Source organism: Camelina sativa, chromosome 6 (assembly GCF_000633955.1).
Source record: "Camelina sativa cultivar DH55 chromosome 6, Cs, whole genome shotgun sequence".
In the NCBI taxonomy this organism is placed as follows: Eukaryota; Viridiplantae; Streptophyta; class Magnoliopsida; order Brassicales; family Brassicaceae; genus Camelina; species Camelina sativa.
In genome coordinates, this window is record NC_025690.1 from 11,646,186 (window position 1) to 11,665,332 (window position 19,147).

At 38.6% G+C, this 19,147-nt stretch overlaps 2 protein-coding genes and 1 pseudogene across 2 annotated transcripts; 1 reads left to right on the top strand and 2 right to left on the bottom strand.

Annotated features, from left to right (window-relative positions):
* On the bottom strand, positions 8,203–8,971 carry LOC104790942 (E3 ubiquitin ligase BIG BROTHER-related-like). Its single transcript, XM_010516738.1, has one exon. The coding sequence runs from the start codon at positions 8,954–8,956 to the stop codon at positions 8,315–8,317; it is 642 nt and encodes a 213-aa protein (XP_010515040.1). The 5' UTR covers positions 8,957–8,971; the 3' UTR covers positions 8,203–8,314.
* Positions 9,517–15,553, bottom strand: LOC109133319 (annotated as a pseudogene).
* Positions 15,855–16,954, top strand: LOC109133320 (uncharacterized mitochondrial protein AtMg00810-like). The gene is made up of 2 exons (XM_019246329.1): positions 15,855–15,866; positions 16,553–16,954. The coding sequence occupies exons 1-2, from the start codon at positions 15,855–15,857 to the stop codon at positions 16,952–16,954; spliced, it is 414 nt and encodes a 137-aa protein (XP_019101874.1).

Here is a 19,147-nt window from a genome sequence, read left to right on the forward strand (position 1 = left end):
GGGGGGGGGGGGGGGGGGGGGGGGGGGGGGGTTAGCTCTTTTTTAATAAGGATGAAATAAAACTTTCTATTTTATATAAAAGTGATCGGTTAATTGATGTTCAAGCATTTTCGGGTCAACAAATGATTTTTCTGTCTTTTGTTTATGGGGATCTTGTTCCTCAACATAGACATAAGGTTTGAGATAAATTAATTGATATTGGTTCTTTTCGAATTGATCCATGGTTTATGATAGGGGATTTTAATGAACTTACTGGGAACCATGAGAAATCAGGAGGGGCGTTAAGATCAGTATCTTCTTTTGTACCCTTTAAGTCTATGATCAGACATTGTGGTATGTTAGAATTTCCCTGCTATGGAGAGCAATTGTCTTGGAGAGGTAATAGACGGAATAATCAGATAGTCCGTTGTCGTTTAGACCGGGCGTTAGCTAATGAGGATTGGCATTGTTTTTTTCCCCACTCAAAGGTCGAGTATTTAGAGATGATTGGCTCTGATTATTGTCCTATCCTCGCCACTTGTTTTAAAATGGATTTCGGCGACAGCGATAGTTTCGTTTTGATAAGCGTTGGTTAGGTAAGGATGGATTGTCTGGTGCGGTGGAGTTTGGGTGGAACCGCACAAATAATTTCCGAACACCGGTATTTGTGGATAAGCTAAAGAACTATCGTAATTCTATTTATTGGTGGCGGAAGAACAATGTTTTTCATGAGCCGACCAGTATTTCATCTTTGAAGGCGGCCTTAAAGGAGGCAAAGATGGACGACTCGATTTCGCAGGATGAAATTTGGAGTATAGAAAGGAAGTGAAGGAGGCCTACAGGGACGAAGAGTTATATTGGCAGCAGAAAAGCAGGAAATTCTGGTTACGTGTTGGTGATAAAAATACAAAGTTTTTCCGTGCTTCCACGAAACAGCGACGGGCAAGAAATAGAATTGTTGGTTTATTTGATCCAAATGATGTCTGGACTGAATCGCCTTCTGGTATGGAGGATATTGCATCAACATATTTTACAGATCTTTTCAAAAGGTCGAATGTGAGGGGTGTCACAAAAATGCTCCAAGAAGTCCCTACATTGATTTCAGGTTTTATGAACATATCCTTAACGAGGTAGATTACGGAATCAGAGGTTCGCAAAGCTTTGTTTGCTATGCATCCTGAGAAATCTCCGGGTCCCAATGGGATGACAGCATTGTTTTTCCAACGCTTCTGGTCCTCTCTAAAAGGAGTTTTGGTCGCTTTGGTTAAGGATTTCTTTCGTACGGATCGTTTCGATCCGCGTTTAAACGACACAAACATTTGTCTAATTCCAAAAAAGAAAGGCCTCAACGGATGACGGAATTTAGACCGATTAGTCTTTGTAATGTGAGTTATAAGATTATCTCAAAGGTCATGTGCTTTCGACTCAAGCAGATTCTCCCTTCACTGGTATCTGAAACCCAGTCGGCGTTCGTCTCAGGTCGGCTAATTACAGATAACATCCTTGTTGTTCAGGAGATGTTTCATGGTTTAAATACAAATCCTCGATGTAAATCTGATTATCTGGCATTTAAGACGGATATGAGTAAAGCTTATGACTGGGTTGAATGGGATTTCTTAGAAGCGGTTATGGTCAAAATGGGTTTTGATAGGAAATGGATCTCTTGGATCATGTGGTGTGTATCTTCGGTCTCCTATCGTGTCCTTCTTAATGGACAACCTCGGGGCTTAATCAAGCCCCAGAGGGGTTTACGTCAGGGGGATCCTTTATCTCCTTATCTGTTCATAATATGTACAGAAGTCTTAATCGCTAATATTAAAAAGGCTGAAAGAGAGAGGAGAATTACATGCATCAAGTTAGCCCGTGACTGTCCCGCTGTTTCACATTTGTTGTTTGCAGATGATAGTCTGTTTTTCTGTAGAGCAGAGACAGCAGAATGGACTACGGTTATGGAAATTATAAGGAACTACGGGGAAGCTTCGGGTCAAGAGGTGAATCTGGNGGGTTGAATGGGATTTCTTAGAAGCGGTTATGGTCAAAATGGGTTTTGATAGGAAATGGATCTCTTGGATCATGTGGTGTGTATCTTCGGTCTCCTATCGTGTCCTTCTTAATGGACAGCCTCGGGGCTTAATCAAGCCCCAAAGGGGTTTACGTCAGGGGGATCCTTTATCTCCTTATCTGTTCATAATATGTACAGAAGTCTTAATCGCCAATATTAAAAAGGCTGAAAGAGAGAGGAAAATTACAGGCATCAAGTTAGCACAGGACTGTCCCGCTGTTTCACATTTGTTGTTTGCAGATGACAGTCTGTTTTTCTGTAGAGTAGAGACGGCAGAATGTACTACGGTTATGGAAATTATAAGGAACTACGGGGAAGCTTCGGGTCAAGAGGTGAATCTGGAGAAATCCTCTATTATGTTTGGAAAAAAAGTTCCACCTGACAGCAGGACTCAACTAAAATCTGTAATGGGTATTTCCAAAGAAGGTGGTATGGGCTCGTATTTGGGTATTCCTGAAAATCTTCAGGGTTCGAGAACTAAGGTTTTTAGTTATGTCAATGATCGGCTGGACGATCGAGTGAATGGTTGGGCTGCAAAGTATTTATCGATAGGTGGAAAGGAAGTTATGATTAAGTCGGTCGCGTTGGCTCTTCCAACCCATGTCATGTCTTGTTATAAACTATCGCATGAGGTAACGGCTAAGCTTACGAGTGCTATTTCACGGTTTTGGTGGAAGTCTAACGATAAAGCACGAGGATTGCACTGGGTCACCTGGGATAAGGTGTGTAAGGACAAATGCGATGGCGGTTTGGGCTTTCGTACATTAGAACACTTTAATGATGCAATGCTGGCTAAACAATATTGGCGGTTAATTCATTACCCAGCAGATTCTCTAATGGCCCGGGTCATGTGAGGTAGATACTTTCGGAATAAACACCCTTTACATGCTAAGAAGCCTTACTCCCCCTCGTTTGCTTGGAGGAGTATTTACTCTACTCAAGGATTGGTGAAACATGGTGCAAGGTGGGTGATAGTTTCAGGTTATCATGTTTCGGTTTGGCGGGATCCCTGGATACTGGATACTCAACCAGGACCGGCTAATGGTAGAGGCCGATTGTTACATCCAAATTTAATGGTAAAACATTTGATTAATCCTATTACTAAGGAGTGGCATATGCCAATTTTGGAGGAGTATATGGACTCGGCGGACATTCATTTTATCCAAGCTATGGAGATTAGCAAAGTCTACAAACCAGATAAGATGATTTGGCATTATACTAAGTCAGGGAAACATTCGGTCAAGACGGGTTATCGACAAGCACGTGAATTGATTACGGAGGTTGAATATGGGCCGTCTTGTACGGCTCTTAGGGCACAAGCTTGGAAACTGGAGGTTCCCTCGAAAGTTCAGCATTTCTTCTGGCAGATTGCCTCGGGTTCCCTCCCAGTGATGGAACGACTTGCTCATTGGGGTGTTCGGTGTGATACCCTATGTAAACGCTATGGGTTGGAGGTGGAGACTATCAATCACGCACTATTTGAGTGTTCTCATTCCCGTCGGATTTGGGATTTTTCGTTTGTAGACTTAACTTTTGGGGACTTTCCCTCTGATTCCATATACACGAATCTAGATTATCTTTTTTGGCGGGTGTCATCCCTGGTGGATGTTCCGAATTTACGTTTTCATTTACCATGGATTGTTTGGTCAATTTGGAAAGATAGAAACAAAAAAGTTCTTCAGGGATGTGAAGCAGAACCAAGCGAGGTTATTAATCAAGCGGACAATGACAGATTGTTATGAGAAGAGGCTAAGACTTTCTACTCGGCCGCCCTAGACCTCCCGCCTGCGGAGTCTCGGGATTCTTCCCCCCGGTGCCAGGTTGATGGTTCTTGGAAAGCGTCAGATCCTATGGTCGGTTTGGGTTGGTGGTTCTGTAATTGTGAGGATTCCATGCAACTAATGGGAGCACGGAGTCAACGTCGCTGTCCTTCCCCTCTACATTCAGAGCTTCAGGCTTTGATTTGGGCGATGGATACCTTACTGACGGCGGGGGTTGATTGTCAAAGCTTCGAGACGGATTGTGCAGAATTAGTGGCGATTCTGCAGTCTCCTGATGAATGGCCCGCTTTCTCCAATCTTTTGGACGACTTCAATGTAATCCGGCTATCCTGCCCAACCTTCCAGCTGTCTAGGATTCCCCGAACGTCAAACATTTTGGCAGATTGTCTGGCTCGTTCTTCGAGATCTTTATCTTCTGAGATTTCTTTTGTAAACTCTTACCCTCCGGTTTGGGCAACCAATCTTGGAGTTATTTTCTAGTTTAATGTTTGGTTGAAAAAAAAAATTCATGAATTCCTTTGAAAATCCTAAACCTAATCTACTCAAACAAGGTGAATGAAACAAACAATAAAAAAGATTGAATATAGAAATTAATAAAATGAGTAAATGAGTTTTGAATCTTCTATGAAAGAGTTTTTGATTCTTCTCTCCTAGCTCTCTACAGATCTCTCTCCCAAATAAAGCTTAAGTTTAAACAATGACCTGAAATCATATAAATAGTCTAAAAATATGATTTGGGGCTTAATTACTGGGGCAAAACTGTAATTCTTGAAAACTTGTACAGAAATTTGTATGGTATTGGTGTCCGACAACACTCCTGTTTGCTCCAAATTGTTCCAAAATACTCTGATTGATCCCAAATCGCATCTGAACCTGAAATGGCTCTAAAAGACTCAATAAATATATAAAAAAAAAAACTATTTAAATACGACACATATCATGAAACCATGATATATCATATTTTATAACACAATAGAGGAAATCCGACATGAGAGTGCAATATTGAATTTGAGTTGTAAGCTAGGGTTATGAAGAGATTTTTTTCAATTTCTATTAAAAATAAGATACTTTTATTATAATTAAAAATTTTTTTTATAGATTTTCTTTAATTTACAATTTCGGCTATTGTAATATAATGGATGTTAAATAGTTTACTAAATTATCTAGGTGAAAAATGATAAGTTTTTCGAAGTTCAGAGTTTAGAAGAAATTCATGTTAGTAGCATTCACGATGAAGTCCAAAAAGATATTGCGCTCCACAATTTTTAGATGCAATGTGAGAATATAACACAAAAGAGAAAAATTGATGCAATGTGTAACAACCCGTCCCGTGGACCCCACTAGCCTACCCGCTAACCGGCCCAACGGACCCCAAGCTGGTTCTGCAGGGCATCGATCATAACCCCTCACCGTGGAAATGGAACTAATCATCCAAATCCACAGTAGATTATTGGTGCGCCAGGCGTTCCTCGAACCCTGGTCCCCATCCTTTAACAACATTTCCACAGGACAATATGATCTCAATTGGTGACAACTTGTCCTGTTGAAAGGTTGTTTAAGGGTGGGGAACAGGGTTTGAGGAACGTCTGGCGCATAACCTACTGGTGGATTTGGATGTCCACAGTGAGGGGTTAGGATCGATGTCCTGCAAGGCCAGCTTGGGGTCTGTTGGGGCGACTAGCAGTGAGGCTAGTGGGGTCCGCGAGACGGGTTGTCACACAATGAGAAAGATTATAGAGGAGCTTCAATTCAACAAGAATGCAATCACTACAAGAAAATAATTTTATTGAGACGTATTTTTGAGACAAAAAATTTTCGTCACAAATTTGTGATACTTTAAATACGGTATTATGACTAAATTTATTTGTCACAAATTCATAGTATTTTCGTCACTATATCATGAAGGAAAAAATCATTAATAAAAGTTTGTCACAATTAGTGACGAATATGCTACGATAATATTAATTGTCACTCTTATGACTACATTGTGACCAATATGTTGTTGCAAATTAGTTATGAACTTATAATAGATATGCAAGTCACAGTTTGTGACATTAAAATGAGTAAACATTTGTCATAAAAATAGTATAAATTGTTATGTCATTTATACAAAGCTCATTAAGCCAAGTCTCTAACCCTAATTTAATAAAACTTATTAAAAAGATGATTAGGGTTTATTCTTTATAATTTCCTGCCTCCTAACCTAGAGAGTTAATCATTTGAGAGAAAGAGAACAAGGAACCACAATTGAGATTAAGGATAGAAAAACATGTCCAAGGAGATGGTGATGGTGGAAAAGAAAGGGTAAATGGACTCTTTTATGGACAAATTTTGGTGAGCAACTTCCCAACCCATAGATGTAAGTTTTGCCCAAAGGATTTTGTAACCCTCTTTGTAGATTTAAAGTTATACATGTTTTCTCAAACCTATTCTGGACAGATCCGCGAATTAACATCAGTCATCTTGTAAAATCTTTTCCCACTGCTACAAACTGAACCAGAAGCTGATCTACCCGCCGTTGGAAAGATCTGAGTCTTAGGAAGACCTGAGATGGTTTCCATAGAAGTTATAATGTATATCTAATGTTTATGATTATAAAAAATTTGTATGATTATAAATTTTAAAAAAAAGAATATTTTTTTGAGATTAATTTTTTAGTTATAATTTTTATCATATGCAATGAATTTTTTAGTAATAACTTGTGACCATTTGAAACTAACTTCTAATGATAAGATTGGACATTATGATAGTCACAAAATATCATGATTTGTGAGTATTTGTTTAAAAATTTAGACAAATTTTTAATTATCATTTGTGACCATTTGAGACTATAGTTTCATAATAATAAGATACATAATCAAAACGTTATTTTAAACACGAATTGTGACGATTTAAAGATGTTTTGTTAGTCTGTAATTGAGACAGTTTTGTTACTTTTTTGTGTCGTAATTATTGATGACAAAATGGTTACTAAGGGGGTTATTGTTTAGGATTTAAATGTTATGTTATTCAATCAAGACTTTTCAAAACTCTAGTAAAATTTGGTGTTATTAGTTGTGGATTTATAAAAAATGATTTAAAATCTTTATAAAACTAGTATTATTTGATTAAGAGTCTTATAAAGTCTTTAAAAGTTTGTGTTATTCAATTAAAATAAAAGAATTTTTGATTGTCAACTAACTAAATTATTATGTTATTGGTTTATATACTTTTCTGCATAAAAAAAAGTCATGAAAACTCCCCTATAAAATAGAGAGATTTGTGATTCATGAGAGTCTATTTGACTTTTTATGGTTATTTTGTAGAAAGCCACATAATTCTGAACAATATAAAAATATCCAAACCCAGTTACACAGAATTGAGACTGCTCCTTTGAACATCCCAATCGGTCCCTCATTACACAGAATTGAGACAACAGCCATCGGCATTGAGATCAGTAGCCTTGGTGTTGCAGTCATCATTCTCATCTTTATCACATCAAAATTAGATTAGTGAGAGAATGATCATTGCCTAAATTTCTGGGAGATTGGGAGCAAAACTGATCAACACTAGTTTGCTTGCTTCGAATATAATATATTCATGTTCGCTGGCTATGGGTACAATGATGAAAGAAAATATCCCCAGAAACGTGTTTATGTTTGTTACAGAGATACTTTTACGTTGACGTGTTGATAATCACTAGGTTATTCATCAGTCAAAGACAAAGAATCAAACACCCAAACACATGAAAGATAATAATATATGAACACAGATATTAAAATGATATTAATTTATTAGAAGATGAGAGAAACAATTGTTTACATTGACTACAAACAATTGAATATTGTGCAATATTTTGAGTTATTTTATAATAAAAGTTTGAGAGATTTTCCAAAATTAGGAAAAACAAATCAAGAAGATTATAGAAATTTTTCTATCAATCTCTTAAAAGTCTTTCATTTATACTTTGTTTAAAGTCGTTGAAATTCTATTTAAATTCTAAACTAATAACCTCCTAATATATTCGTTGCAACTCTTATGATGTTTTTGTTACAAATTAAATTTATGACTATTGTATTGCAACCATTCAAAAATCGTCACAATCCGTAACAATGTTTATATTGTGACTAAATACTTTTTATTGTGACTAAATATTTCGTCTTAAAAAAAAAATTCGTAGTGAATTTCAAGAATAGGCAAATAACAATAGACTCATATTCCACTATTATTAATGCCTATTCTTGAAATAATGACTTTTTATCATTATTAATTTATGATACTTATGTGATCATATTTTTATATAGAATTTCAAAAACAGATATTATGTTATTATTTTATCGACTCAATTTTTGCATTTATTAAACTAGATGCCAAAAAAAAATTATTAATTTATAGTGAGCATTAGTTTAAAGAATATTAATTTATAGTTTTAGTACAGTATAGACATTTATCCTAGGGTTTTAATTTTCGTTTAAAAACATTAAAAATCGATAATTTTATTTCTTTCGACATTTCAGCTGACAGATGGTTCAGAGCAACAAATGGGACAAATCTTCTTCGTCTCAAGCCATTTGGTTATACAATCAGAGTGGTATGGATGGTCACAAGGTCGGAGAACGACCAAAGATTCCCTTTCTTCAAACTCCATTTGGCAAACCACACAACGATCAATCTCGTTTTTGTTATTTGAAAATACATATGTCGATGCGTTCAAACATGTGGAGATTTCGGTAGGAGTCAGCCCACGTTTTTCGACTCCGATGAAATCACCAAGTGCAATCAGTTCCTCGTAAGACAACTGGTCGGGATCAATCTCATCTTCTTCCTCCAATAAATCATCCTCCTCAGGGTTGAAGTTGCTACTTTCTTGATCTTCAAGAAACTCATTGATTTCGTCTTCATCTTCTCCATATCCATTGCTGTCGAAATACTCGTAGTAATTCTCATTGGTCTCTGCTTCTTCATCTTCATCTTCGGATTCTTCTTCACTTTCCATCATCGAAAGCATTGAAGAGACCGAATCATGCATAGCAGGGGCAAAATGGGAATTAGCTTGGGAGGCAGCAAGAGCAACTTCAGAATTTGCTCGCTCGAAGAGGGTTAAATCGGGAAGTTTGTTTGGAGGATGCTTGGACTCCTCTTCTTGGTTATCCATTGGAGAAGAAGAAACACTTCGGGTTGTGGTTTAGGAAGCCGTGCTTTAGGATTTTATATGAAAATGGCTTTCATGTCAAACAGGTTACTTAAGCAACAAGAAATGAATAATGTAGAAACTTCCGTACAAAGTGATACAAAAGTAATATGGGGAAGTCAGGGGTATCCTTTTTCGCTGTTATAAGCAAATATAGTGCATTAAATCTTAATTTACTGCATTTCTCCTTAACTTTGGGTTTGCAAGAAAGAAATAAAAGTCATTTCTTGTTGAAGCAATGTACTAAAAATTCAAGAATGTTTACATAAAGCAATCTACTTAAAATTCCAATATAAATGGATCTCGTTTTACATTATTGCAGGTTTTAATTTTAAAACATAATAGAAAAGTTAGTCTCAACAACAAAAGTAAATATTCACTACACCACACCAAGGTCAAAAAAAACATTTTTCGAGGGGTTTATTCAATACGTAATTGTTCACAATAAAATTAAAAGCAAGATATACTTGAAACATTAATCAAGCTCATGCAAGACCGTTCGCCGTTTAATAGTTAAGAAACATTCATCTTCTCTTTGAACTTAGCCATTGCAGCCTTCGGTATAGCGTAACTAACACTCGAACGCCACCTTGCATCCCTGGAACTGCCTTTGACGCTGGCAAAAAAGCACAGAGATGGGGTAATTTCACTGAAAACAACGGTATTATGTTCACTAAACCTCCCCAGCCATTATAATGCAGACCGATTTGTCGCCAATCCGAGAGCATCATGGACCCGGCGTTGATGCCCTCAAACGATGCCTTCATCTTTAAAGTTCCCTCAATCTTGCTAAGTTCCCGGCCCCAATACATACTGCTTGCGTATCACAGCTGTCTTCATGTTCTTTATGAGCCTCACGATATGAGACAATGATGATTCGCTTAGCTCGCTAGCTGTCAATGACACATATGCATTGACAAAGGCATTGCCGTAGTAGCCATCTGGTAATGCCGGCTCCATAATGCTACGGATACCAATGGCCAACCCTAGAACCGTAGTTCCCTCTGGATTCAGTTTCAGGGCGCGGCATCGTGCTCTCCAGACGTGGGCCGCAAGAATCTCTAGAGTCGTGACTACCACCTTCTCTTTGTCATTCGTCATTTGCTCGTCCTCTCCAACTATCTTTTTGAGTTTTGTAATATATTCGGAAGTAATGTCCAGGATCTCACGGACCATGTCCTCAGTCAGTGTATAAGGCGAAGTAGCAATAGACGAAAAAGCCTTCGGCAAATCAACAACTTCCGGATTTTGGTTGAAGTCTCCGAGTTCAGCTACAATATTTTTTTACCATAGTTTAAAAAAAAAAAACAATTGTTACTATTTACGCAAACAAAAACAAAAAAAAATTTCAGATTGCGTTTTGCGTTTACATATTACAACAGTATCTCTTATTAAAACGTAAAAAAGTGCTGTTATAAAAATAAAAATGTAAAACATATTAAGGATCAAATCATATCGTATAATGTATTCACTGTCTGTATAGAACCCTAGAAGGAACCATAGGTGTATATATAGTTGTAACTCCATCCTGAATAAGATCATCCTTCACATCAACATTCATATGGTATCAAAAGCAGGTTACGATATATAAAGTTTTTTTCTTCTTTTTCCTTTTTTCATTTATTTTCTTTGTTATCTCGTTTTCTCTTGTGTTTTCTCTCGTATACACAGTCATGTCTAATCTTCCCACCATTACCGATCCCATGACCTCCACAAATACTGCTCTTCTTCCATTAACATGACCAACGTTACGAAGCTTACTCCAACCAATTACCTTATGTGGAAGCTTCAGGTTCATGCTCTTGTCGACGGTCACGGTCTCGCCGGATATATTGATGGCACGGCTGTGAGTCCTTCTGCTACGATGACTACCAATGGCGTTGAATCTCTGAATCCCGATCGTGTGCAATGGCAACGCCAAGACAAACTTGTCTATAGTGCTCTTCTAGGGGCAATCTCGCTCAACGTTCAACCTCTACTCTCTCGCACCACCACCTCCGCCGAGATCTGGTCCACCCTTGCTGCCACCTATGGGAAGCCGAGTTGTGGTCATATTCAACAAGTGAGAGATCAACTCCGCATCTGGCGTAAAAGTATCGTACGATTGATGACTATATACAGGGTCTCACGACCCGTTTTGATCTCCTTGCTAACCTTGGTAAACCCATGGACCATGAGGAGAAAACTGAACACATTCTAGGAGGTCTCCCTGAAGAACATCGTCCTATCATCGATCAGATCGAAAGCAGAGATATTCCTCCTACAATCGTTTACATTCATGAACAACTACTCAATCGTGAGGCCAAGCTCTTGTCGGTCTCCGCTGGCACTCCGTCGCTACTTCCGGTCACGGCAAATGTTGCTGCTCATCATACTACCAACGGATCTCGTCATGGTCAGTCTCACAACAACAACAACAACAACCACTACAATGCTCCTTCGAACTCCAACAACAACAACAATGACAACAAAACCCGCTACAACAACAACTACCAGCGTAGTTCTCGTCCCTATCAAGGACGGTGTCAGCTTTGTCAGGTTCAAGGCCATTCCGCCAGGTTTTGTCCACAACTTCAGGGTCGTCTCTCCTCTTCGGGTTCTTCTCAACAGAGTCCGTTCACTACCTGGCAACCCATGGCTAATCTTACTTTCCGACAACCGTCGGGAACAGTCCTTGGCTTTTGGACAGTGGAGCGACACACCACATGACTTCTGACCTTCAGAATCTCTCCTTACACCAGCCTTACACTGGTTCTGATGATGTCCTAATTGGTGATGGCTCGGGACTTCCCATCACTCACACTGGTTCCACGTTTTTCCCCTCTCACTCTAAACCTCTCAATTTAACTAATGTGTTGTGTGTTCCTAATATACACAAGAATCTTATTTCGGTGTATTGTCTCTGCAACTCTAATCAAGTCTCGGTTGCTTTCTTTCCTGCGTCTTTTCAGGTGAGGGATTTGCGCATGGGGTCCTGTTGCTCCAAGGCAAGACTAAGGACGAATTGTATGAGTGGCCGGGCTCCGCATCCCATATTGCTGCGTTATATATGTCTTCGAGTCCCATAACAATGCTTCCTGTATGGCATGCTCGTCTTGGTCACCCATCCTCGTCTACTTTAAAAACTGTTATTTCCAACTTTTTATTACCTTTATCTTCCTCGGTTGATTCCTTTTCATGTTTGGATTGTCTTCTCAATAAAACGCATAAATTTCCTTTTGCTTTCTCCTCCATTGTTTCCACCAAATCACTTCAATATCTTTTCTCTGATGTCTGGACATCTCCTATTCTATCCATAGATGACTTCAAATACTATGTGATCTTGGTTGACCATTTTACCCGGTACACATGGTTTTATCCACTTAAAAATAAATCTGATGTTCACTATGTTTTTGTCTCTTTCAAAGCTCTCGTTGAAAACCATTTCTCCACCAAAATTCAAACACTCTATTCTGATAATGGTGGCGAGTATATCGCTCTAAGAGGGTTCCTGTTGTCTCATGGCATTGCTCATCTCACTACACCGCCTCATACTCCAGAACATAATGGCATCTCCGAACGCAAACATAGACACATTGTCGAAAACCGGTTTGACGTTGTTGTCTCATGCCTCCATGCCCAAGAAGTATTGGTCGTATGTCTTCTCCTCAGTCGTTTATCTCATTAATCGCCTTCCAACACCGGTGTTAGCAAATGAGTCGCCTTATCGGAAGCTTTTTCATGTTCCACCAAATTTTACGAAGCTTCGGACTTTTGGTTGTGCTTGTTTTCCATGGTTACGTCCATATGTCGGTCATAAGCTTGATTCTCGGTCCAAAAGGTGTGTGTTTCTTGGTTATTCTCAGACTCAAAGTGCCTATTATTATCTCGACAACATCACTGGTCGGATATATACGTCGCGTCATGTTCAGTTTCTTGAATCGGAATTCCCATTTGCCACTCCACCACCGTCAATTGTCTCTGCTGATACCTCCCCGATCTCTTCGCCACTCATACAATCGTTTCACCCCTGCGCGGTCCTTCACCCTTCCTTGTCCCAATCTTCGTCCGATCATCAACCGGCCTCTCCTCCTCTGGTTCTGGCGACATCACCTCAGGTATGTTCCTCTTCCTCTTTATCTCCATCTTCGACTTCTTCTCCCCCTTCCTCTAAGCCCAATGCTCCTACACAAAATGGATCTTCATCCCCGATCCAGCATCCATCACAGCAAATATCATCCCACTTAAATTCCACTTTTGACCAAGCACACACCACAACCTCGGCCCAAACACATACATCTCCACAAATTATTAGCCCAACTCCTTCTCCAATCGAACCCGACAACACATCATAGTCTTCTTTGACCTCGACACAGCGTTTGCCGTCTCCGTCATCCACCGCCTCTGTTACCTCGGATTCAACGACACCACAACCATTAGCTCCTACTCCTCTGGTCAATCTGATACCTCCTCCAGCTCCTCAAAATCATCATTCCATGTCCACACGTTTGAAGAACGGGATTACCAAACCAAACAACAAATATTCTCTCCATACTCGTGCTAGACCTGACCTTGATCCCGAACCACGGACTGCATTACAAGCTCTAAAAGATGAAAGATGGCGGCGTGCTTCTACAGATGAGATCAATGCTCAGATTCGGAATCATACATGGGACTTACTTCCGCCACCGACTTCTCTGGTAACGATTGTTGGGTGTCGTTGGGTGTATACCAAGAAGTACAACAGTGATGGCTCAATTAGTCGGTACAAGGCGCGTCTTGTTGCTAAAGTGTACAATCAGAAACCCGGTCTTGATTACGCTGACACTTTTAGTTCTATTGTGAAATCGACGCCGATTTGAGTTGTTCTTGGTGTAGCGGTTGATTGCAATTTGGCCCATTCGTCAACTTGATGTTAACAATGCATTTCTACAAGGAACGCTGACCGACGAGGTATATATGACTCAACCCCCTGGCTTTATGGATAAGGATCGACCGAACCATGTATGTAAGCTCCGTAAGGCGATTTATGGCCTAAAACAAGCCCCCAGGGCTTGGTACCATGAATTACGAGGCTATCTTCTTCAAGTTGGTTTTGTTAATTATGTGACTGATACGTATCTTTTCATCTTACGTAAAGGTAGAGAAATTGTCTACATGTTAGTCTATGTCGATGATATTATTATCATAGGGAATAGTCCGGGACTGCTGCTTCAAACTCTTTCCGCTTTGGCCACAATGTTCTCTGTCAAGGAGCATGAAGACTTGTCTTATTTTTTTGGCATTGAAGTCACTAGGGTTGCTTCCGGTCTCCATCTCAACCAACGCAAGTATATCCTGGACTTATTGGTCCGTACAAAAATGCTCCAATTGAAACCAGTTGCAACACCAATGGCCACAAACCCGAAACTGTCCCTTCATTCAAGTATCCGCTTATCTGACCCAACTGAGTACAGGAGTGTTGTTGGTAGTCTTCAGTATCTTGCGTTTACACGTCCTGATATCTCCTTTGCTGTCAATCGATTATCTCTCTATATGCATTCTCCAACCACTGCACATTGGCAAGCGGTTAAACGTCTTCTCAGATACTTGCGCGGGACGTCTACACATGGGATCTTTCTCAAACGCCATAACCTTTTTTCTCTTCATGCCTATTCTGATGCTGATTGGGCTGGTGAATGTGATGACTATGTCTCGACAAACAGCGGGGTGTGGTCATCCAAGAAACAGCAGGCTGTACCTTGGTCACAATCCGGTTTTGTGGTCACCCAAGAAACAGCGGGGTGTCGCTCGATCTTCTACCGAGGCGGAATATAGGGGCGTCGCCAACACATCTTCGGAGGTTCAATGGATCTGTTCTCTTCTACAAGAACTGGGTATTATACTTCCTACGTCTCCGACGATCTATTGTGACAATGTGGGTGCGACTTACTTGTGTGCGAATCCGGTGTTCCATTCTCGAATGAAACACATTGCCTTGGATTATCATTTTATCTGTGACCAAGTACAGTCCGGTGCCCTCCGAGTGGTTCATGTCTCAACTAAGGATCAATTGGTTGATGCCCTCACCAAACCACTCTCTCGTGCTGCGTTTACCTCCTTGTCCGCCAAGATTGGAGTTACGCACAGCCCCTCCATCTTGAGGGGGTGTATTAAGGATCAATCATATCAGTGATTTGATCAATCACATATTCTCATTAATCTAAATAATCTTCTATTTATGTAAAGACGTATAATGTATTCAATGTCTGTATAGAACCCTAAAAGGAACCATAGGTGTATATATACTTGTAACTCCATCCTGAATAAGATCATCCTTCACATCAACATTCATAAAACAAATAAACAAGAGTACTATTTTGAAAACATATAAAAAATGTAAAAATTAACCTTACATGTAAAAAAAAATATTAAAACATGAAAGTTTGGTTGCATACCGTTAATGTTGTTAAAGGTGAGCCTCTCTCTCTCCCATACAGGGATGACGATGGGTTGGGTCTTTCCGGAGGCAAACTCGATCATTGTTCGGAAAAACTGAGCAACGATCTTGCGAAAGATGGTATGAGCCGGGCGTGACGTCATCATCATCCAAGCTAGAAGTGAGTCCCAAGAGATGAAGATATAAGGTTGTAGACGGAGTCTACGTTTGACAAATCTCCAAATCTGTGAGCTGTATCCACACCTCAGGAGTAGGTGATCCCTGTTTTCTTCAAAGTCTGCACATAGACTGCAAGAGGAGGGGATCTGCATTTCCCATGAGGTAAGTCTATCCCTCGTGGGTAATTTTTTGAGGTTTTTGACCCACATTGTGAAAGCATTCCTCTAGGTGGCTCTTTTAAACAAAACAGCTAGAGCCCACTCTTTAGTTGCTTGTCGCGGTCTAATGGCGCCCCAGGTTGCAGCTGTCGGGAAAACTTGAGAGCGAGTGCCACAAGTAACCCAACTATACGAGTCATCCTGAAGAGGACTGAGCCGGAGGGAGAGGATAAACTCCAATAAGTCCAGCAGCACGGGGAGAGGATGGTTAACAATGCTCCAAATAATGAGGTTGCAGCTGGCGGCCACTGTCGCATTTATGGGGATCGCCAACACTGAAAGACCGTGATGTTGTAGAGCCTTGATGAGAGGACCAAAAGGGGACCAGTTATCAAACTAGAAGCGTGCAGATTGTCCATTTCCCACTTTGCATTGAACAAACGATTAAGCAATATGTCTCAAGCGCAGGAGCCATCGTCAATTCCAGGGAGAAAGAGTTGACTCATTTAGAGACCAGAAGCTCTTCCCCTTGATGTGGTGATGGGGATTCCAGGCAACCCAAAGTGAGCCGCTTCCAGAGAAGATGAGCCACACTAATTTTAGGCAGAGGGTTGAATTCCAGATGCCTAACCTTCGCAATCCTAGTCCTCCTTCTGCTTAAGGGAAGCAAACGTCTGACCATGCAACCTTAACACCATAGTGGTTGTCAATAGAACCGGACCAGAGGAAACGAGCACAAAGAGACTCCATTTTCTTGATGCAAACTTTAAAATAATAATAAAATATTTTTAAAAAGCATTTACAGCGTTGTTGCTCTGGTATCAGGAGCTACGCTCCTATCTTCTCACATTTGGCTTCACCAATTCAATTGCAGATACGTCATTGTTCACAAGAAAAAATGGTCGAGATGTCGTCTACATCCACAATATGCTCATCAATGGTAACAACAACGCTTTCCTCACGAGTTTTATTGCTCATCTTGATGCTCGTTTCTCTCTCAAGGATCTTGGTGAAATGAGTTATTTCTTGGGCATTGAAGCCACTCGCACCTCTAAAGGCCTCCATCTAATGCAAAAATGTTATATCCTTGATCTCCATGCCAAGACAAACATTTTACATGCCCGACCTGTCTCCACGCCCATGGCTCCGATGCCGAAGCTCGCGCTGACCTCTGGTACACCGCTTGCAAAACCGACCGAGTATCGTGTTGTACTAGGGAGCCTTTAGTATCTCTCTTTCACTCGTCCGGATATAGCATTTGTAGTGAACAGGCTATCAAAGTTTATGCATGCACCGACTGAACTACATTGGCAAGCCGCCAAACGAATTCTACAATATCTGGCTGGTACTACTACCGTCGGTATTTTTCTCCACTCAGACACACCCATGACGTTGCATGCATACTCCGAAGACTTAGAAGATGGTGTGTCCACCAATGCTTACATCTTATATCTTGGGGAAAGATCCGATTTCTTGGTCCTCACGCAAGAAACGAGGTGTTGCTCGCTCCTCCACTGAATCGGAGTATCTGGCGGTCGCTAACACCCCTTCGGAGCTGAGTTGGATCTGTTCACTTCTCACTGAACTTGGGATAACTCTCCCAGCTCCTCTGGTGATCTATTGTGAAAATGTGGGTACTACATATCTCGTCGTCGATCCCGTTTTTCATTCAAAGATGAAACATATTGCTTTTGATTTTCATTTTGTTCGCCAATATGCTCAAGCAGGAGCTCTCTGTGTCATTCAGGATCTTATTGATAAGGAGAAGACTATTTATCAATGCCTAAATTGTAGTTAGAGCATGCATAGTGGTGGTTTCTCTCCAAATCTGTCATCAATAATTAAAAGAATGAGAGAAAAAAGGGAATGGATTTTCAGATGAGAATCTATGAGAACTTATCAATCACACATGTCAACATTTTATTGGTTTTTTATATAAATTTTAATTTTAAATAACCAATAAATTATATTATATATTTAATTAATATATTTTAGAGACTCGTTCTACTGCTAGGATACTCTTTTCTTATGTTTCTTTGCTTATTTTTTTATTTTTAATTTTATATTTTACTTTAATTCAATTTCCCAGATCTATAATAGTATTTTTGGAGCAGTTTTTGCTCAAAAATGTTTTTTTGGAAAGTTTTTACATTGAATGTTATTTAATGCTTATATTCATATCCAAACAAGTTTTGTTAACTTTCTCTACTATCTTTATAACCAAACACAATTAAATAATTTTAAATATCCATATATATAATGTTTTATAATTAATAAAGAGATTTAGAAGATTTTTTCCAAATTAAAAAAAAATATTCTCTAATCATCTCTTTTTGACTTTAAAATTTAAATGTAGTGAATCATCATATAATACATAAAATTAATAAAAAAAAAGTTATATTTTTCCTGCATATATTGTGATTTGAATTTTTTTAAACAAACATATATTACTCAATTAATATAAAAAGTGTGTGTTCAACATACCTCTATAGTAATTTTACTGTATATAGTAAATTATAAAATTTTAAGAAGTTTATAATTTATAACTAATAAATCTAAACTTAATAAAAAAGTTCAAAATTATAAATCTTTAAACATATTAAATTTTTAAAATTACACAAACGAGTTATATTATATAACGGGTTATATGACATTACAAGATTGAATTAATAATATTAAAAAATAAACTATCAATAATATGATATTTCAATACGGGTTAAATCCGCATTTTAATGTTTTAACAACACCAATATAAAATATGTCGAATCAAACTGATTTAATTAAGATTGTAGTAAAGAAAAATTATTGTGCGGTATACCCTGATTTATATATTAAATCACTAAAATTAACAAAAGAGTATATTAGCAAAATTAGTATTAAAATAGTACATTAACAAAAAAAACAAAAAAACTTGCTCTGGGGTGTACCGGTGGTTATCTATACTAGTATTTTTGCAGCAGTTTTTGCTCAAAAATCAGTTTTGGAAATTTTTTACATTTAATACATTGACTTTAATATTAGTTACCAAAAATTTTAAAATTAACTATAGGTAAGATTTAAAAAAAATAAGAAAATCTTTCTACCTCATTCAAACATAAATATATAATTCCTTTTCATTTTTATTTGATTTTATATTTAAATTATCTTGAATTATCTTAAATAAAATTGTGATTTTTTCCTGTATATGATGTAATACAAATTTTAGAAACGGACATATATTACTCAATTTACTAGTACAATATCCCACATAGCCTAAAAAAATTGGGAAATGGTTCAGAGTCATACTATAAAAGAGACCAAAATGATTCATAATACAAAAAGCTTTATTAATCGGGCATTCAAACTTAAAAAAAACTTTTATTTGGTTTATTCTCGTTCTTTAATTTAAAGATTTTTCAAAGGTCTAATATTAGAAATATT